The following is an 18,361-nucleotide window of genomic DNA, read 5'->3' as shown; positions in this document are numbered from 1 at the left end:
CCCCCCCCCCCCCCCCGCCAGATAATGTAAAACAACAACGACCAAACAAAAGCATGGTTTCTGGTAATCTTAACCTGTAGGGTAAGATCATACTATCTGGGGAGAACCAAAGGTAGAACAAAATTGGCACTCCTGCAGACAAAAAGGATTCCAAAAAGGGGTGCACACCTTGAATCCCAGCACTGGGGAAGCAGAGGCAGGAGGATCTCTGTGAGTTTGAGGCCAGCCTGGTCTACACAAGGAGTTCCAGGATAGCCAGGACTACATAGAGACCCTGTCTCAAAAAACCAAAACTCAAAAACAAACAAACAAAAATCCAAAAGCAACAACAAAAACAGAATGTCCAGAGGATAGAGCTTCTAGCCTCCAACCTCAGAGTCCTATCTTCTGCCGGGAACACTCCCCCAGTGCCACCCATGTCTCCTTTAAGTCTCCTTCTCACTGAAGCTTTCTCTGCCTCCCTCTCAAACAGCATCTTCCCCTCACTCTCCTGCTACTCTGTGGCATACGTCACACTGACGTGCTACTGACTTGAGTGATATACATATTGGTTCATGGGTCACACTCAGCACTATACTGAAGACAAGGGCTTTATTAATTTTATTCATTGCTATGCTCCTGGAGCCAAAGACAATGCCTGACTACAGATGAACTGGGAAGCTATTTTCTGACAGGGCAGTGGGAGATATGTGGACCCTGTGAACTGAAAAAACACCCCACTATTCGCCACAGAGAGGAACCACTTGTCCCTTCTACCAAACACACATCCTGGTTCTTACCTCTGGGGTCCTAATCTCCATTCTGCTTTCTCTTCCACCCCTCATCCCATGTCAGGAGAATTCTAGAGAAAACCATTCCTTTCTAGGTTAGGAGAGAATCATGTTTTAAAACAAGGTTAGTTCTAACGATGACCAATGGAAAAACTTACATCACCCACACACACAGGATCTAATGTGGGCAGCCGATAGATGGCCAGACTGTTTGGGTTGTCTCCTCCAGTGGCTAGGAGTGTTCTAGAAGGATTCAGCTCTATTGCATGGATACCACAGCCCTGCTGAGACACACCTCCAGGTTCCCGGTCTTTCAAAATGGGAATCTTGGTGATCTGGCCAGTCTGGACATCTACTACAAAGAGCTGCAAGAGAAAAGAGGTGCACAAAACATAGTTTTTACTTCATGTGGTCAACACTGGTACAAACACCCATTTGTTCAATTAGAGTCTACTATATAGCAGACCCTAGGGATTTTCATTGTTGTTTTCTGTTTTGAGTCAAGGTCCTACTATGTAGCCTTAGTAAGCCTGGAACTCACTATGTACGCCTCCAACTAAGAGATCTGTCTTCTTCTGTCTCCCAAGTACATAAGCCACCATGGCCAGCGTTTATTTATTTTGGAGACAAGGTCTCACTGTGTAGCCCTAACTGACTTGGAAACCTGGCCTTGAGGCTCATAGGGATCCACCTGCCTCTATGGATATTAAAAGGCGTGCACTGCCAAACCCAGCAGAATAATGGCATGGCTAAGGCCATTAGTCAAACGAAATATGAAATAACTTCAAATGACATTAAGATTAAAGTAGCCGGCAGTAGTGGCACACGCCTTTAATCCCAGCACTCGGGAGGCAGAGACAGGCGGATCTCTGTGAGTTCGAGGCCAGCCTGGTCTACAAGAGCTAGTTTCAGGACAGGAACCAAAAGCTACGGAGAAACCCTGTCTCGAAAATCAAAAAAAAAAGATTAAAGTTTAACATTTTTAAAAAATTCATTCATTCATTTATTATAGATACAATATTCTGCCTGCATGTATTCCTGTGGGCCAGAAGAGGGCACCAGATCTCATTACAGATGGCTGTGAGCCACCATAGGGTTGCTGGGAATTGAACTCAGGATCTCTGGAAGAGCAGCCATCTTGCCAGCCCCAAAATTTAACATTTTACATCAACATATTAGAAAGATTCTGTCTACAATCAAACCACCATGTATGCACCCTATCTCCTCTGATCTCATAGCTAAGCAGGGTTGGACCTGTTTAGTACAAAAAAGATAAAACAACCAACCATGGGGGAAGGGGGGCGGGGGGATCCAAGGACTGAAAACATCTGTCTTCACCCTGAGGCAAACCTCTTTACCCACTCAGCCTTCTAGCTGTTCCCTTAATCTTTCTTACTGGCACTACAAATCTTTGGTACAAACTGTATAGGGGTGGACCCAGACTCTCAGCTCTGAAAAACAGAAGCAGGAGGAACAGACTTTTTTAGGTCAGCCTGGGGTACAGGAGAGCCTATCTCAGAAAGGGCAAGGAGCTAGAGTGGGCTCGGTGGTCAACAACAGGTACTGTTCCTGCAAAGGACCCGAGTGTGGTTCCCACCACCCAGGTAAGGCGCCGCGGCTCACTAACACCTGTAATAGGCATCTTCATTAACATGCACATATTTTTACACACACACACACACACACACACACACACTTAGGTAAAAGAAACTTTAAAATAATTGTATCTAGTTATTTTATTAATTAGTTTTACAGGGTACTAAGAAAGGCTCAAAAAACCAATGAAAAACTGAGGTGACTTGAATGCAGAGTGTTCCGGAAACCAGTCGTACCCACATCGTCACTCTTGAGGGTACAGAGGAATGGCCAAGCACCTAGTGCAGGACTGACTGGCCTGCCTCTTCACAAGGACACACGGAGACGTGGGTGGACTGGCACAGAACTGCTCACACTGACAAGGGCAGAGGCTTCAATGCGGATCCCTGTTCCACACTCAGTGCTGCTGTTCCACACTAACCTACTGGGCCCAGAGCCAGAAACTGGCAGATCAGCGGGAAGCTAAAGCCCTGGCTCCCTGGATCTTCCCTTCTTGGACAGGGGAAAGAGCAAGTAAAAGGTTACTGAGAAAGATGTAAGGTTAGGAAGCAATGAATGTAGGTGGGGTAAAAACACACGAATGCACCCACAGGACAATGGTTTTCAAAAGGGAAGAGAAGCGTACAAAGTGACTAGAAACACAGAATCCCATTTGTAGAATGGACCCTAGCATAGAAAGGAGAGCGAATGTATGCCGCTTTCCAGACACTAAGTCCAAGCTTGATGGCTCCGTGGATGAAGACACCTTAATGCCAAGTCAGACACATCCTGAGTTTGATTCCCAATGCCAATGTGGTCGAAGGAGAGAATCAATTCTCTCAAATGTCTTCCTCTGATCTCTATAAATAAATACAGAGATCTCGATACTGATATTAAAGAAAAAGATAAATTATTACAGTCAGATAGAAAGACAGAAGGAGGATCCAGTCATTGTATCAAACTAAAACAGTAAGGAACAAAGGGGAGAGTCAAGATCAAAAAACAACAGTTCGTGTGCCAAGAAGGAAAACAGGCTGCATGAATCCACCCGACAAGAGAAGCCAAAGGTAAGGTTCTCTAGCTCCCTGCTCCAAGATCTTGCCTTGTCCTGATGGCAAAGTCATGGCATCAAGAGGTAGCTGGTCACACCGCACCCATGGACCAGAGGTAGTGGTGATGCTAGGGCTTGCCTCTTTATTCTGTCCCAACCCATGGAGTGGGGCTGCTCACAATTAAGGTGGGCCTTTCCACCTCAATCAACCTAACCCAGATAATCCCAGTCATATAGCACACACTTACTTGTTCATGCGTGTGTGCACACGTGCATGCATACACACAAGTAACATGGTATACCTACAGAGGCCACACGACAACCTGCAGGAGTTAGCTCTTTCCTTCTACCAGTAAGACCCCAATAGTAAACTCAGGTCAAACTGGATGTCTTTACCTGCTGCTGGACCCATGTTGGCTCACCGAACTTCCTTGGTGTATGTCTGTTCAGGATTTGAACCAGGGCTTCGTGGTGCTTCTACACATTTGTTTTTGGAGTGTGGAGTGTCCTCAGACAACATTGTCCAGAGCTGGCCTTAAACTTACTTTATAGCGTAAGCTAGCTTTGATTTTTTTGTTTTGCTTTGGTTTTTAGTTTCTTTTTAAGACAGAGTCTTGACAAGAAGTGGTGGTGCATGCCTTTAATCTTTTAATCTTTTAAAAGGCAGAGGAAGGGAGATCTCTGAGTTCTTTAGCCCACTGCCCAGTGCTGAGTTCATTCCCAGGGCCAGGGCTCTACATAAAAACCCTGTCTTGAAAAACTGGAAGAAAAAAAAAAGTCTCACTACATAGCCCTGGCTGTCCAGAACCCAGTATGTAAACTAGGTTGGCCTCGAACTCACAGCCAGCCAGCCTCTAGCTCCTGAGTGCTGGGGTTACAAGCCTGCACCAACAGGACTGGTTACATTACTGTTTATTTTTTGAAACAAGGTCTCATGTAGCCTCTTGGCCTCAAACTTGCCATGTAGCAGCAGGTGTCCCCGAAATGATTCTACCTCCAAGTATTAGAAATAGAGGTGTACGCCACTAACTCCAGCTTTCTGCGGTTTCTCATGGCCACAGAGTACTTCCCTGCATAGATAAACTAGCACGTCATGAATAAATTCCCCGCTCTTCAACATTTACGCTGTGTTCAACTTTTTTCTAAAGATTTATTTATCATGGATATAGTGTTCCGCCTGCATGTATGCTTGCACACCCGAGGAAGGCATCAGATCTTAATACAAACGGTTGTGAGCCACCATGTGGTTGCTGGGAATTGTACTTAGGATTTTTGGAAGAGCAGCCACTGTTTTTAACCTCTGAGCTAACGCCAATCTCCAAGTTTTTATAATATAAATGCAAGATCAAAAAGTTGGACATGGTAGCATGTGTATGCATTCAGTGCTTTGATTTCTATAACAAATCAGTACCTTATCTGGAAACACTCATTTAATCCGCAGATGACAGAAGACTTCCATACCTCAATACAGTACTTAGGGTGTGTGTGTGTGTTGCTGAAGATTGAACCCTGGGCCTCATGTACTCTCCTGAACTACAGTCCCAGAAACAAGGCTTTTTGTTTGTTTGTTTGTTTTGAGACAGGGTTTTTCTGTGTAAACAGCCCTAGCTGTCCTGGAACCAGCTCTTGTAGACCAGGCTGGCCTCAAACTCACAGAGATCCACCTGTCTCTGCCTCCCAAGTGCTGGGATTAAAGGTGTGCACCACTATTGCCTGGCTTGGCTTACAATATTTTAAATATTATCTTAGAACTCTAGAGAAATTTCACACTGGCCCAGATATTGAGCAGCCTAGGGGTATTGCAGTGAAAAGTCTGAGAAGCCTGTGCTTCAGGTCAGGACGAACTGATCTGCGCAACCTCCCACACAGTTTTCATTTGTGGTGCTGGTGTCAGCCATAGCAAGCACAAGCTTGGCCACCGAGCTATACCCCACTCACCCTCTCACCAACCACATTGGGATTTGAACAGGAAAATGTCTAGTTGGCATGGTGGCACACACCTGTGGTCCTGGTACTGAATAGAATGCCTCTTGAAGATGCAAGTTTGGATAAAGGCTATGAGCACCAAAGGCGGCAACATGCTCCTTCCCTACTCACTGTCCAGCAGCTGAAACCACAAATAAACTATCCCTGAATAAAGGCTCAAATCACATCAAATTATGCAGATGTTATTTATCAAATGGAAGGACAAGTGTTTAAAAAAATGCATGGTAGTGCATCTATGAATTTACATGAATCTAATCATTAGCGTTACAGGAGATGCGGAGCCCAAGTCTGCCAGCTCCTTCCAAGTGGCACGGTCCTGGGCGACAAAGAAATCATCACTATCTCAAAGGATGAAAGCTGCCCTATGTGACATCTTGTTTCTTCCTCCTGTCCCCCATGCTCAGAACCTACCTTGTTTGTCTGCAGTGCTGGGGTGAAACTAGGACCTCGTCATGCTAAGCAGAGTGTTACTGAGCTACATGACCCGCACAGCTGGGGAATGCAGGAGTACCATTGGTCTCCGTACATAGGGAGGACAGCCCGAGAAGAGAAAAGCACTACATTAAACAGGTCCAAACCTCATCTAAGCAATGCATTCCAAAAGACAAAAGGCAGTAAAAAACAAGTCTACTATCATCACACATAGAGGCAAAAGCTCATTCTTTTTTTTTTTTTTTTAAATATTTATTTATTTATTATGTATACAGTATTCTATCTGTGTGTATGCCTGCAGGCCGGAAGAGGGCACCAGACCTCATTACAGATGGTTGTGAGCCACCATGTGGTTGCTGGGAATTGAACTCAGGACCTTTGGAAGAGCAGGCAATGCTCTCAACCACTGAGCCATCTCTCCAGCCCCCAAAAGCTCATTCTTAACTCCTCTTCCTAAAGCTTTACACATGGCAATCCTACACCTAAATTGTCTAATTCCAGCACTCGGGAAGCAGAGGCAGGTGGATCTCTGTGAGTTCTAAGACAAGTGAGGCTACTCAGAGAAACCCTATCTCGAAAAACAAAAAGCAGAAACAATCAGATTCAATTGTCTGCTGGAAGTGGTGGCACACACCTTTAAAGAAGGCACACTTCTATAAATTCTAAGCTACCTTGTTTAGTACATCAAGTTCAAAGATAGCCATGACCACTTACTGAGACCCAAGACCTGTTTCCAAAACAAAAACAAAATTAGTTCTAAAAATAGGGAAACCGATAATTCTGGGATTAAAGAGGGAGGGGAGGGCAGGTTCACCTGATAGTACTAACAGGTTCACCTGTTAGTCGGTGGGGTGGGAAGGGAGAATAAAGATACATACCTGGGGGTTGGAGAGATGGCTCAGAGGGTAAGAGCATGGCTGCTCTTCCAGAGGTCCTGAGTTCAATTCCCAGCAACCACATGGTGGCTCACAGCCATCTGTAATGAGACCTGGTGCGTTCCTTGAGAGCAGTACATTGTATGCTTAATAAATAAATAAATAAATCTTTTTTAAAAGAAAAAAAAGATACATACCTGGTGGCTAAACCCAACACACTTAATTATTTTCGAAATGTTTTGCAACGTGGAATCTGTATCACCCAGGCTTTCTCTTGGAGAACCTCCTGCCTCACGTCCTGAATAGTTGGATTACAGATATGCCATCTCTTTATAGGTGTGAGTGTAACAGCACACACACGTCACGGCTGCACATATGGAGGTCAGGAGACATCAGGAAGTTAGCTCATCTACCTTGTTGAAGCAAACGTCTCGCTCGTTTCTGCTTGCACTGCACGTACTTTGCCCACAGTGATCTCAGTTGCCCCTACATTTTACCTTGAGACAGGGCCTCATGAACTGACCTGGGCTGGCCGAAACTCATTCTGTAACTCAAGCTAACACTCAACTTTTTAAATTATTTTAAGATAATTTATTTGATTTTACGTGCACTGGTGTGAGGGTGTCAGATCCCCTGGTAATTGAGTTACAGACAGTTGTGAGCTGCCACATGTATGCTAGGTATTGAACCCGGGTCCTCTGGAAGGACAGTCAGTGCTCTTAACTGCCGAGCCATCTCTCCAGCCCCAACACAGAACCTTTTTTTATTGATGTAGTTTTCAAGACAGGATTTCTCTGTGTAGCATTGGCTGCACTGAAACCCACTCTGTAGACCAGGCTGGTCTCAAACTCAGAGATCCACCTGCTTCTGCCCCCACACTGCTAGGATTAAAGGTGTGAGCCACTACCACCAGGCCCCTTTTTTGGTTTTTCGAGACAGGGTTTCTCTGTTTAACAGCACTAGCTGTACTGGAAAACTAGTTCTTGTAGACCAGGTTGGCCTCATACTCACAGATACCCGCCTACCTCTGCCTCCCAAGTGCTGGGATTAAAGGCGTGTGCCGCCACCACCCAGTTTTATTTATTTATTTTTTATGTGTATTGGTGTTTTACTTGCATGCACCTTTGTGTGAGAGTATCAGGGCTTGGAGTTACAGACAGGTGTGAGCTGCCATGTGGGTGCTGGGAATTGAACTCGGGTCCTTTGGAAGAGCAGTCAGTGAGTACTCTTAACCGCTGAGCCATCTCTTCACCTCTATTTTTATTTATTTAGTGATAGGGTCTTATGTCATCTAGATTGGTCTCAGATTTGCTATGCAGCCAAGGACTGCTTTGGATTCCAGATGCTCCTGTCTCTTTCTCCCTAACACTGGATCATAAATATACAACACCATATATAGTTTTAAGAAGTGCTGGGAATCAAGTTGTGTCTCCTGCATGACAGGAAGACACCACCAACTGACCCAGCCCTAAACTCTATAAAAAAAAAACAGGCAAGTGCTTTTATCCACTGAGCCATGTCTTTAATGCCGCTGGCCAAGAACTTTGATCTTCTTCCCTCATTTAGTCACTTGAGAAGAGGGGATTACGGGCTGGCACCACCACATCGGCTAATAAATCCGTCCTGTTGCACACATCTTCAATTTCAGCACTCAAGAGGCAGAGGCTGGCAGATCTCTGAGTTCAAGACCAGTATGATCTGCCCAGCAAGTTCCAAGACCTATCCATGGCTACACAATGAAATCCAGCCTCGAAAACAACAAAACACACATACTCACAACAGGGAAAAAGTATGTATGGGGGAGCTGAATAATATCTGGCCAGGGAAAACTTCCTGACTCTGTGCTCTTTCTTGTTTCCCTCCAGGCTCCCTGTTCTCTCTGCAGCAGTTCTGGCCTTGTCAATCACGTGTTCCTCCAAAGGTTACTATGTAGCTTCTCTTCTTCTTCTTTTTTTTTTTTTTAGGCTTTTCAAGACAAGGTTTCTTTGTAGCTTTGGAGCCTGTCCTGAAACTAGCTCTCATAGGCCAAAAATAAAATTAAAAAATTAAAAAAAAAAACTCTTATAAACTACTAACTCCCAATACAGACTGACCTTCTCCCAAACGCCAACTATGGGATTCTACCTGAGCCAATGCCATCTCTCTCTACCTGCTCCGTCCATCATTTGGACTTAGTCCATTCACTCACAGTAAAATCCAGGGTCTCTCCCTGGAGCAGGCCCCTAACCATATCATCCCCATGTCTCTCAAACCCCTATAAAGTAAAATGGCCAGGTTTCCACAATCGAGCCCATACCAACTCTCTTTAGATTGCTGAAGCCTGTCACACCGGAAATGAAACCTTCCTCACATATCAGAGTTTTATCTTTGAAACAGGGTCACACTACGCAGCCTGGGCTGACCCGGAACTCAAGAGATTCACCTGCCTCAGCCTCCCAGATAGTTTTCAACTTTGAACTGGCACACCAGATAATGTACTCAGGAGACACACATATCTCAGCCTCAAGTGCTAGGGCCTAAGCCAGCTAGTTTCCAGGGGACCGGCAGATCAGATAATGCAAAGCTGCTTTACAGAAAGGAGCCCAAGAGCAGCTGGGAGGTAGAGGCAAGAGGCTCATGAGTTCAAGGCAGGCTCTGGCTGCATAAGATCGGGTTGCAACAGAACTAAATAACAAAGGCAAAAGTAAGAAGTATTTGCCAAACAACAACACATTTCCTCCTTGGTTTCCTACTTTGGTTCTAGAATCTGAGCAAACAGAAAAATAACACCATTTAAAACAAAAACAAAAAAAATATCAAAAACCAGAGCTTGACATGGTGGCACATGCCTTTAATCCTAGTACTCAGGAGCCAGAGGCAGCAGATCTCTGAGCTGGAGTCCAGCCTGGTCTACAAAGTTTCAGGATACCCAGGGCTTCGAAGAAACCCTGTCCTCCACCCTCTAAAACAAACAAAAAAGGAAAACCAGCTGATTCTGGAGCACTGGCTGCTCTTCCACAGGACCCAGGTTTGATTCCCATGATAGCTATCAAGTGTCTCTAAGTACAGTTCCAGGGGATCCAATACCCACTTTCGGCCTCCTCAAGTACCATCGCTCATACATACCCACAGGCAGAGTTAAGAGTACCTGTCTATAACCTCAGCAACCACCACACAGGGACTGGTACTTTAAGGTCATTCTTTGCTATATAGTAAAACAGATGCCAACCTGGACTACATGAAACCCTGTCTCAAAACACAACAAAATAAGACAGCCTCCTCTACCTCCAAGCATTTTAAGTCATGAAGATATAGGAAGGCAGAAACAGTTATTAAGTCTAAGTTAGGGGTCAGGAGTGATCAAACACTACTGTGACCCTAGGACTGGGGAGGCAGAAGCAAGAGGATCTCTGTGAGGTCAAAGCTAGCCTGGTCTCCACCAAGTCCCAGGAAGAGAATGAGCGGAGGAGAGATGAAGTTAGGAGGGTACGGAGCTCAACAGGCTGGGGACCTGAGTTCCAACCCCAGAGCCCACGTGGTGGAAGGCGGGAATCAGCACCTGTAAACGGTGACCCCCACATGCCCAGTGTGGCCAATGCAGTACTCATCAACACGTGAAATCTTAAAAAAATGAAAATGGGCTTTTTGTTTTGTTTTCAGTTTTTCGAGACAGGATTTCTTTGTGTAACTCTGGCTGTCCTATAACTATAGACCAGGCTGGTTTTGAACTCACACAAATCTATCTGCCTGCCTCTGCCTCCTGAGTGCTGGCTACCACAGCCTGGCTAAACTACATTTTTTAAGTTAGAAAAGCAGAAGTAGGTATTAAGAGTAAATTAAAAAAAAAACAACAAAACTTTGTTATGTATGGACGTTTGGTCTACATGTACGTCTAAACAACACACATATGCTTGGTGCCTGCAGAAAGCAGAAGGAGCATCGGATCTCCTGGATCTGAGTTATAGATGTGTGTCAGCCATGTGGGGCTGGAATCAAACTTAGGCTGAGCCAGCTTTCTTTATTTTTCTTTTCTTTTTTTTTTTTTTGGTTTTTTGAGACAGGGTTTCTCTGTAGCTTTGAAGCCTGTCCTGGAAGCTCTGTAGACCAGGCTGGCTTCGAACTCACAAAGATCGACCTTTCTCTGCCTCCCAAGTGTTGGGATTAAAGGTGTGTGCCACCACCACCTGGCTTCCATCTTTCTAGTCTTAAATAAACTCAATTATTAGTTGATATGCTCACCTTCAAAATACCATCAATAGGTTAAAGAAGCAGGAGACACTTGTTCTGCTCCAAGTGTCAGCAATGCCAGTTTCCTAAGCCACTAGGGTACAAATGAAATCAGAAAAAGGAAGTTTGTGCAGGCTTCCTACCAGCACAGAGTTTTGAAAGTGTTATGTGTAAGACAAACAACCTTGAACAGAAGAAGTGAAAATTTAGCCCCAACCACCATAGTATTATTTCCTTCCTCAAAACTGGTGAAATTTTGCCTATGGTCTTTATAAAGACACTTCTAATACTTAAGGTATTTGGCAGGTTTTTTTTTTTTCTATGTTTGGCGGTGGGTACACAGCCACACCAAGCACTGCAGTTCAGTCTTTGGTAGTTTGTTCTCTTTCCATCACGAGTCCTTAATTCTATGTGCACTGGTGTTTTTGCCATGGGTGTCAGGTCCCCTGAAACCAGAGTTGCAGACAGGTGTGAGCTGCCATGTCGGTGCTGGGAATTGAACCCAAGTCCTCTGGAAGAGCCGTCACAAGAGTGTTCCTAAGCCCTGAGCCATCTTCCCAGCCCCATCACATGGGTTTTAAGGGTCAAACTCAGGTTGGCAGGCTTGATAGCTTTTGCCCACTGAGTAACCAAGATTTTTTTTTTTAATTATTCTTATTAGTGTTTGTGTGGTTGAGTGTGGTTGTATCTCAGAAAGTGTGCCATGGTAGGCATGTGGCAGTCAGAAAAACCAACTTTATGGAAACCGGTCTCGTCTTCCACCTTTCCTGTGAGTTCCAGGGATCAAACTCAGGTTGCCAGGCTTGGACAGTAAGCATCTTTCCATTGAACACTCTCACTGGCTCAAGGTTTTCTTGATATAGACAAATCTCTCTCTCTTTTTTTCTTTTTTTGTTTTGTTTTTGTTTTTCGAGACAGGGTTTCTCTGAGTAGCTTTGGAGCCTGTCCTGGAACTTGTTCTGTAGACCAAGGCTGACCTCAAACTTAGAGAGTAACCTCTCTTTTAAGTCACCCCAGATGTTTTGGTTTAGAGTCACTTTGCTCACCATTATAACATCACTCGTCCAGCCACACTAGGAGAGACGGAAGACTTTACCCACCACCAGCTGTCTCTTCTGGCACCGACCATTTCTGTACGGTCTTGCCATTTGTACCCTTTATTCAAATCGCCACAAACGCGCCAGATTCGCCTGCCAACCTTGTGCAGGGCCATGCCCATCTCTGCAGTGTCCCAGTTTTAGTACACATTGCTCAAGCAAGCGCTACATCCACTGTGGACTTTATTCTTCCTGTAACCACGCGGTTATATGGCTTACAGGTTAACACTTCCCCTCCAATCATTATAACTGTTACTCTTTCAAACTGCACCCTACCCTCATATATTTAATTTTCCTCTCTTCTTCACAAATGCTCATACCCTAAAATATACCATCAGGCACACCCATTTCTTGTCTTTTTTCTTTTGTTTTTTGAGAAAGAGTTTCTCTGTGCAGCTGTCCTGGAATTTTCTTTGTAGACCAAGCTGCTTGAACTCAGAGATCCACCCGCCTCTGCCTAAAAGTCTGCACCGCCACCGCCGCCACCCAGCACATCTTGTCTGTCTTACAGGAAACTCTTCAGATCTTTCCTTTCTGTTTCTTCCGAGACAGGATCGCAGTATACAGACCTGCCTGGAACTTAAGCTCGTCTACTGCCTAGTCCTCCAAGTGCTACGTTTGGATTCTACTACATGAAAAAGCATCGTTGCCTTATTTCTACTTTCAGCCAAGTTCTAAACACTCCTCCGTGTGTCAAAGGCTGGTACACGGCCATTAAGCGGTCACTACCATGCATGTATCCTAAACATGCTCTGGGCATCAATTTCTATCTTTTCTTTGAGGTCTCCTACTTAAAAGATGAGGCTAAAACACTAGAAGCAGTGACACACACAGATCCAGGGGCCTAAAGACACATGTTCATGTGACACCATCCAAAGATGCAGAAGTGAGAGGAGGAGAAAAAGGGGACGAGGCCATTAGCGGAAAGGAACGGAGAGCGAGACAATGACTTTCTAAAAGAAACAGATGGGGCCACCTCTCCCTGAAGAGCCCAGACCCACACTTGGGTTTGTTCTTTCCTTGAGCACCTCTCTGCCCTAACAGTTCTACTGAAAATCTCTTAATAAATTCCAATTCTGCTCATATAAAAGACGTAAATGCAAAAGGGGCAGATGCACGAGAAGGCCCTCGAGCGGGTGAAGCCCTGCGTCTCGGACCCAGGAGAACAGAGCGCTCCTGACACTTACCGTGTTGCATTTTGTGCCACACACCACTTGCCTATGATTCAACCACTGAGAAGCAAACACTTTATTAAGGGTCCCAAGGTGAAATTCTCTCTCCTTCAGGAGACCGGGAAGCTGTTGTGCCGCGTAACCATGTAACAGCCGAGAATAGTTGGTTTCATTCTGCAGCCTGACCTCCCGGTTCTTCAGGTAGTACACTAAGGATCTCTTCACTGGGGGGAGTCTTTTCCGTTTGTGTAGTGAGTGATCCCAGCCAAACTGTGGAAATCAACACCAGAAATCAGAGCTTTGGTCCCTTTCCTCGAAGGGAAGAAATCCCACTGTATTGGAGAACCACCACCAAGAGTTCGTCCTTCAAGATTCACACAGTCAAAAACGTCACGGAAGATTCACAACCCAGAAAATACATCCTAACTCATCTTGCATTGAAATAAAGTTCTCACAGTGAAGCCCACTTAGGAAGTGGGTAGACAGGATGAAAGGATTACCAGGCCTTTGAGGAAAGTGGAGAACTCAGAAACCCTATATACGCAGGTGTCCCTGTCTGGGAAGGAAAGGAGCCCCAGAGTACCGAACCCACCTGGGCTGCATTTCTACCCAGCCCCCTTCTCCCTCTCCGCCTGTGCTCCCCGAAGAGCATAAAGGGTATTCAAAGAGCCAGAGTGGGATCCCGGATATTCCAGGGCTGTAAGTCAATGGCCGCTCATCGGACACCGCGCGACCTGCGCTGAGGGCAGTTTTAGAATTCGAAAAATCAAATACCAACGGGGTGAACAGGAAGAGGGACCAGCGTCGGAATCCCAAGTCCGAGGGGCCCTGCTCTCCAAAGGGGGCAGTATAGAGGCGACACCTAGTGTCTCTTTTAGGTGTCTAAATAGCCAAAAGGACCAGCATCCAGCTTGGAACATTGTTTCCTTGTTAAGAGACAATCGGCCCACATTCAGACATTGTTTCCTTGATAAGAGACAATCGGCCCACATCCATTCACGGTGCCACTGAAAGGCTGACTTCGCTCTCCTTCCCAGATTCCCCTTGAACTCAGTTTCCTGAGAAGCCAAGGAGGTCCTGGCTTCTCCTCCAGCTATATCCCTGGCTGCAGACTTCCAGCGGAAGGCGTCATTTTGGAGTTTCCTTTTGGCTCTTCACCCTTCCGGCCCGCCTGCACGCCAGTAAACTGCAGGAGGACCGGCCACGACTCTACAGTCTCGGACCCCGGCTCTTGTCCCGCCCTGGTCCCTGGTTTCTGTCCCCAGCTGGAACTCCCTAAGCCTCTGTTGGGGTTCTGGCCATCTTCCACGCCTGGAAGCCCTCACCTGCGGGCCCTGAGCGTCGCTCCCGGCTCCAGGCGAGGCAGGTGCTTTCCGCTTCCTGCTAACTGCTTTCCGGGCCATAGTGGGCAGCGCCGCCGTGGCCCCGCAGCCACATGGGGCGGAGGAAGCAAGGGGCGGCAGGGCGGCGGGTCATATACTGGGCCCCGGGGCCGCGCGCTTTCGTGCGCCCGGCCCGGAAAATGGCCCGGCCCCGGGGCTGCAGGCAATCAAAGAAAGGCACGTAAAGGGAAGGAGGGAAAATCCGGGTAAGGAAAGGGAAGGGAAGGGGAAGGCAAAGCAGGACCAGGCAGCTTTCCGACAGCCAGGTCTGGAAAGGACGGCGAGCGGCGAGAACCAAAACACCCCCTCCTTCTTGTCCGAGCCCCGTCACTCCTGCGCAGCCGCACATCGCAGCGTGTCGCCACGGAGACGCCGCCTTGACCAGAGGGGTGGGACTTAAGGGCTGCAAGGAAAATTGGTGTCCACGGAGAACTTCCGCTTGCCTCTTGCCCGTGGCGGTTTAGCTGTGGCCAAGCTGTGGCCAAAGGAATCTCGCCTTCTCGCGGGGCATTTCCGACCTCAGCCAGCTCATCCTCTGGCATGCGGAAGTAAGTATGAGCTGTCTCGCTGCCGGTGGGAAGCCCTTCCAATCTTGGGCGTCTAAAACCATCCTGGCTGGATTGAAGGTATTCTAGAGACCCCGATGGATGCTCGTTTGCAATCAGACTGTTAAAACACTGGACTGAAATTGCAGTTTCCCTGGGAGTCCATGCTGGGAGAAGGAAAAGACTAGGGCCAACTGAGGAACTTGACTCCAGGAAAGATGTTTCACAGTTCCGAAAACTTGTCAGACTACCTTACCAGAGAAACTGGAAATGATGGATGCGACCACACCTCGACAAAGTACTGCTTAGTTACACATACTTCTTGGCGTCTATGTAAGCCTAAACTAAACCACTTGTCAGAACCCTGGAGATGGACTCGGAGTAGAGAATGCCACTAGCGGTCATTGTTCTTTCTGATGTGGCCATATTGACTAAAATCAATCTCTCTCTCTCTCTCTCTCTCTCTCTCTCTCTCTCTCTCTCTCTCTCTCTCTCTCTCTCTCTCTCTCTCTCTCTCTCTCTCTCTTTCCTCTCTCTCCACCTTTGTCTTCTTAATTGGCCTGCCGAGAATGAGTGGACCAACCTAGTTGGTTACAACTAACTGCCAAGGCTTGCAGGCCGGTGGTGGCAGCGCTCACCTTTAATCCCAGCACTAAGGAGGCAAAGGTAGGCGGATCTCTGTGAGTTCGAGGCCAGCCTGGTCTACAAGTGCTAGTTCCAGGACAACCAGGGATGGACAGTGAAATGAAACCCATAGGTCCACAGGAGAGCACTATTAGGAGGTGTGGTCTTACATGAGTAGGTGTGGCTTTGTTGGAGAAATTATGTCACTGGGGGTGGGCTTTGAACTTTAGATATTCAAGCCAGGCCCAGAGTCTCACTATTTTACTGCTGTCTGCCAATCAGGATGAGAACTCTCAGCTACATCTCCAGCTTCCCGCTATGATGATAATGGACTAAATCTGTAAGCCAGCCCCCCAATTAAATGTTTTCCTTATAAGCGTTTCTATGGTTGTGGTATTTCTTCACAACAATAGAAACCCTAACTAAGATGTAGAAAAATTAGATTTAAGTCAGCATCATGCATATTATATATATTTTCATACACATATTCCAAGTTCTACATATCCCACTGAGAAAAAAAATCCTTCTTCTTCCCTTGTAAACTGCACATACGGTGAAAAGCACTGGCAGTAGAATGAAGGAAGGTGTCAGGAGGGCCTGGAGAGACAGCTCAGCATTCCAGAGTGTTGCTACTCTTCCAGAGGACACAGGTTCAATTTCCAGCACCCACATGGCAGCTCACAGCTGTAACTCCAGTTCCAGGAGATCTAACACTCTGTTCTGGCCTGCTTGGGTGTCACACACATAGTGCACCGACATACTGAAATTCCCATACATAATAGAGTGAAAAATAAATTAAAAAGGTGACATGTACAATGAACATGGGAAGGGAGGATGTGATTTAATAACAATAAAGAAAAAAACAAAGAAATGTCCCTTGAACCTACAAACTCAGCAGAGGTTCCAAGTCCTGCATTTAGAGTCTAAGATCCATGTCCACATACACAAAAACATTTAGTGTCACAGCCTGTCTTCAGTGTGCAAAACCTAAGCAACTTGTTTAGTGCAAAAGCAGTTCTGTCGCATTGATAAAATGAAATAAGTAAATACAATTGTTCTGTTCCTTTTCTCCAAAAAGAAGAGAGGAAAAATCCAGCACTTCAGGTGTCTAAGGTCTGTCCCAGAAAATTTCTTTTGAGCATACAGGCAGAAATAGTGCTATTCAAAGGAGGTCTATCCCTTTAAGCCAAGATGTCTCCCTCTGAGCCAGGTGAAAAAGGTCATTATCTTTGGCTTGGATTTATCAGGGAATAAATAAAAATTCTATAAAATGTGAGCCAGGCATGGTGGCACAGCCTTTAACCCCAGCACTCAATTCTCTAGGCAGAGACAGTAAATACAAATGGTTTTTATTCTAACTCAAGTAGCGGCTGTGTCTTTACCACAGTGGCTACCTTCAGACCTCATAATTTTATTCCATGGTAATGAAAAGAATTGACAGACAGGAGATGAAGGAAGCAGGGGAAAGGTGTCACTGTTCCAGGCCCTCAGATTCCTAGAATAAAACAGTGTGGTGTGGGACAATTCTGTATTCTGTCAATTATGTTTTAAATAAACACTGATTGGCCAGTAACCAGGCAGGAAGTATAGGCGGGACAACTAGACAGGAAGTAGAGGCAATGATAACAGGAGTATTCTGGGAAGAAGGAAGCCCCCTCTGCAGTCCTGCCCAAACACCGAAGAAGCAGGCTGTGACCTGCCCTGCTGAAAAGGTATCAAGCCATGTGGCTAACATAGATAAGAATAATGGGATATAGCCAGGCGGTGGTGGCGCACGCCTTTAATCCCAGCACTAAGGAGGCAAAGGTAGGCAGATCTCTGTGAGTTCAAGGCCAGCCTGGTCTACAAGAGCTAGGTCCGGGACAGGCTCCAAAGCCACAGAGAAACCCTGTCTCAAAAAACCAAAAAAAAAAAAAAAAAGTATAATGGGATATATAAGTTATAAGAGCTAATAAGAAGCCTGAGCTAATGGGCCAATCAGCTTATCATTAATGTAGACTTCTGTGTGATTCTTTGGGACCTAATGACTGTGGGAACTGGGCCGGACAAGCAGGGACTGTGGGAACAAGCAGGCCCTCATTACAGCAGTGGGCATTTGCATAAATAAAGGCTTACTGTATAAAAGTCTTAAAAGGTGAGCGAGGTAAAACATTTTAATTCCTTGTCCTAAACACAAGATTTACTGTTGTGGAATAATCTTTCTGTACATTGTAAAGATGTGTCTTTGTCAAGACACCTTCTGTTTGGTTTGATAAAGAGCCAAATGGCCACTAGCTAGGCAGGAAGAGGTTAGGTGGGACTTCTGGGCAGAGAAAGAAGAGATGACTCTTGGCACTGGAGAGATGCCAGAGAACACAGAGAGGAAATGGAAGTTACAAGATGGAAGAGAGGTAAAAAATCATGAGGCAAAATGTAGACTAATATAAATGGGTTAATTTAAGTTATAAGAGCTAGTTAGGATCAAGCCTAAGGTATTGGCTTTCATAATAAGTCTCTGTGTTATTTGGGAGCTGGCTGGTGACACAGAGAAAGACTTGCTACATACAAATGGCACCCAATGTGGGGCACAATATCCAAATATAGGACCTGGGAAAGCTAAGAAAAGTTCTGGACAAGGAGCCGATGTGGCTTTCTAGTCCTATGGTC

General features: G+C 45.9%; 1 protein-coding gene across 1 annotated transcript in view; it reads right to left on the bottom strand.

Moving 5' to 3' along the window:
- The window catches only part of Dcaf12 (DDB1 and CUL4 associated factor 12), a 26,954-nt gene extending 10,882 nt beyond the window's left edge, over positions 1-16,072 (bottom strand). Inside the window, exons 1-3 of the mRNA XM_050156144.1 lie at positions 14,490-16,072; positions 13,180-13,434; positions 913-1,135 (exon numbers count right to left, since the gene is read on the bottom strand). Of these exons, the coding sequence (XP_050012101.1) occupies positions 913-1,135; positions 13,180-13,434; positions 14,490-14,567 (556 nt within the window). The 5' untranslated portion in view covers positions 14,568-16,072. The remainder of the gene's footprint in view (positions 1-912; positions 1,136-13,179; positions 13,435-14,489) is intronic.
- Between the last annotated feature and the right edge of the window lie 2,289 nt (positions 16,073-18,361).

This window comes from Alexandromys fortis, unplaced genomic scaffold (genome assembly GCF_014885135.2).
Source record: "Alexandromys fortis isolate MF-2015 unplaced genomic scaffold, M_Fortis_MF-2015_v1.1 scaffold_92, whole genome shotgun sequence".
Taxonomy (NCBI): Eukaryota; Metazoa; Chordata; class Mammalia; order Rodentia; family Cricetidae; genus Alexandromys; species Alexandromys fortis.
Note: the sequence above shows the minus strand (reverse complement) of the source record. Positions and strands in the feature narration are given on the sequence as shown.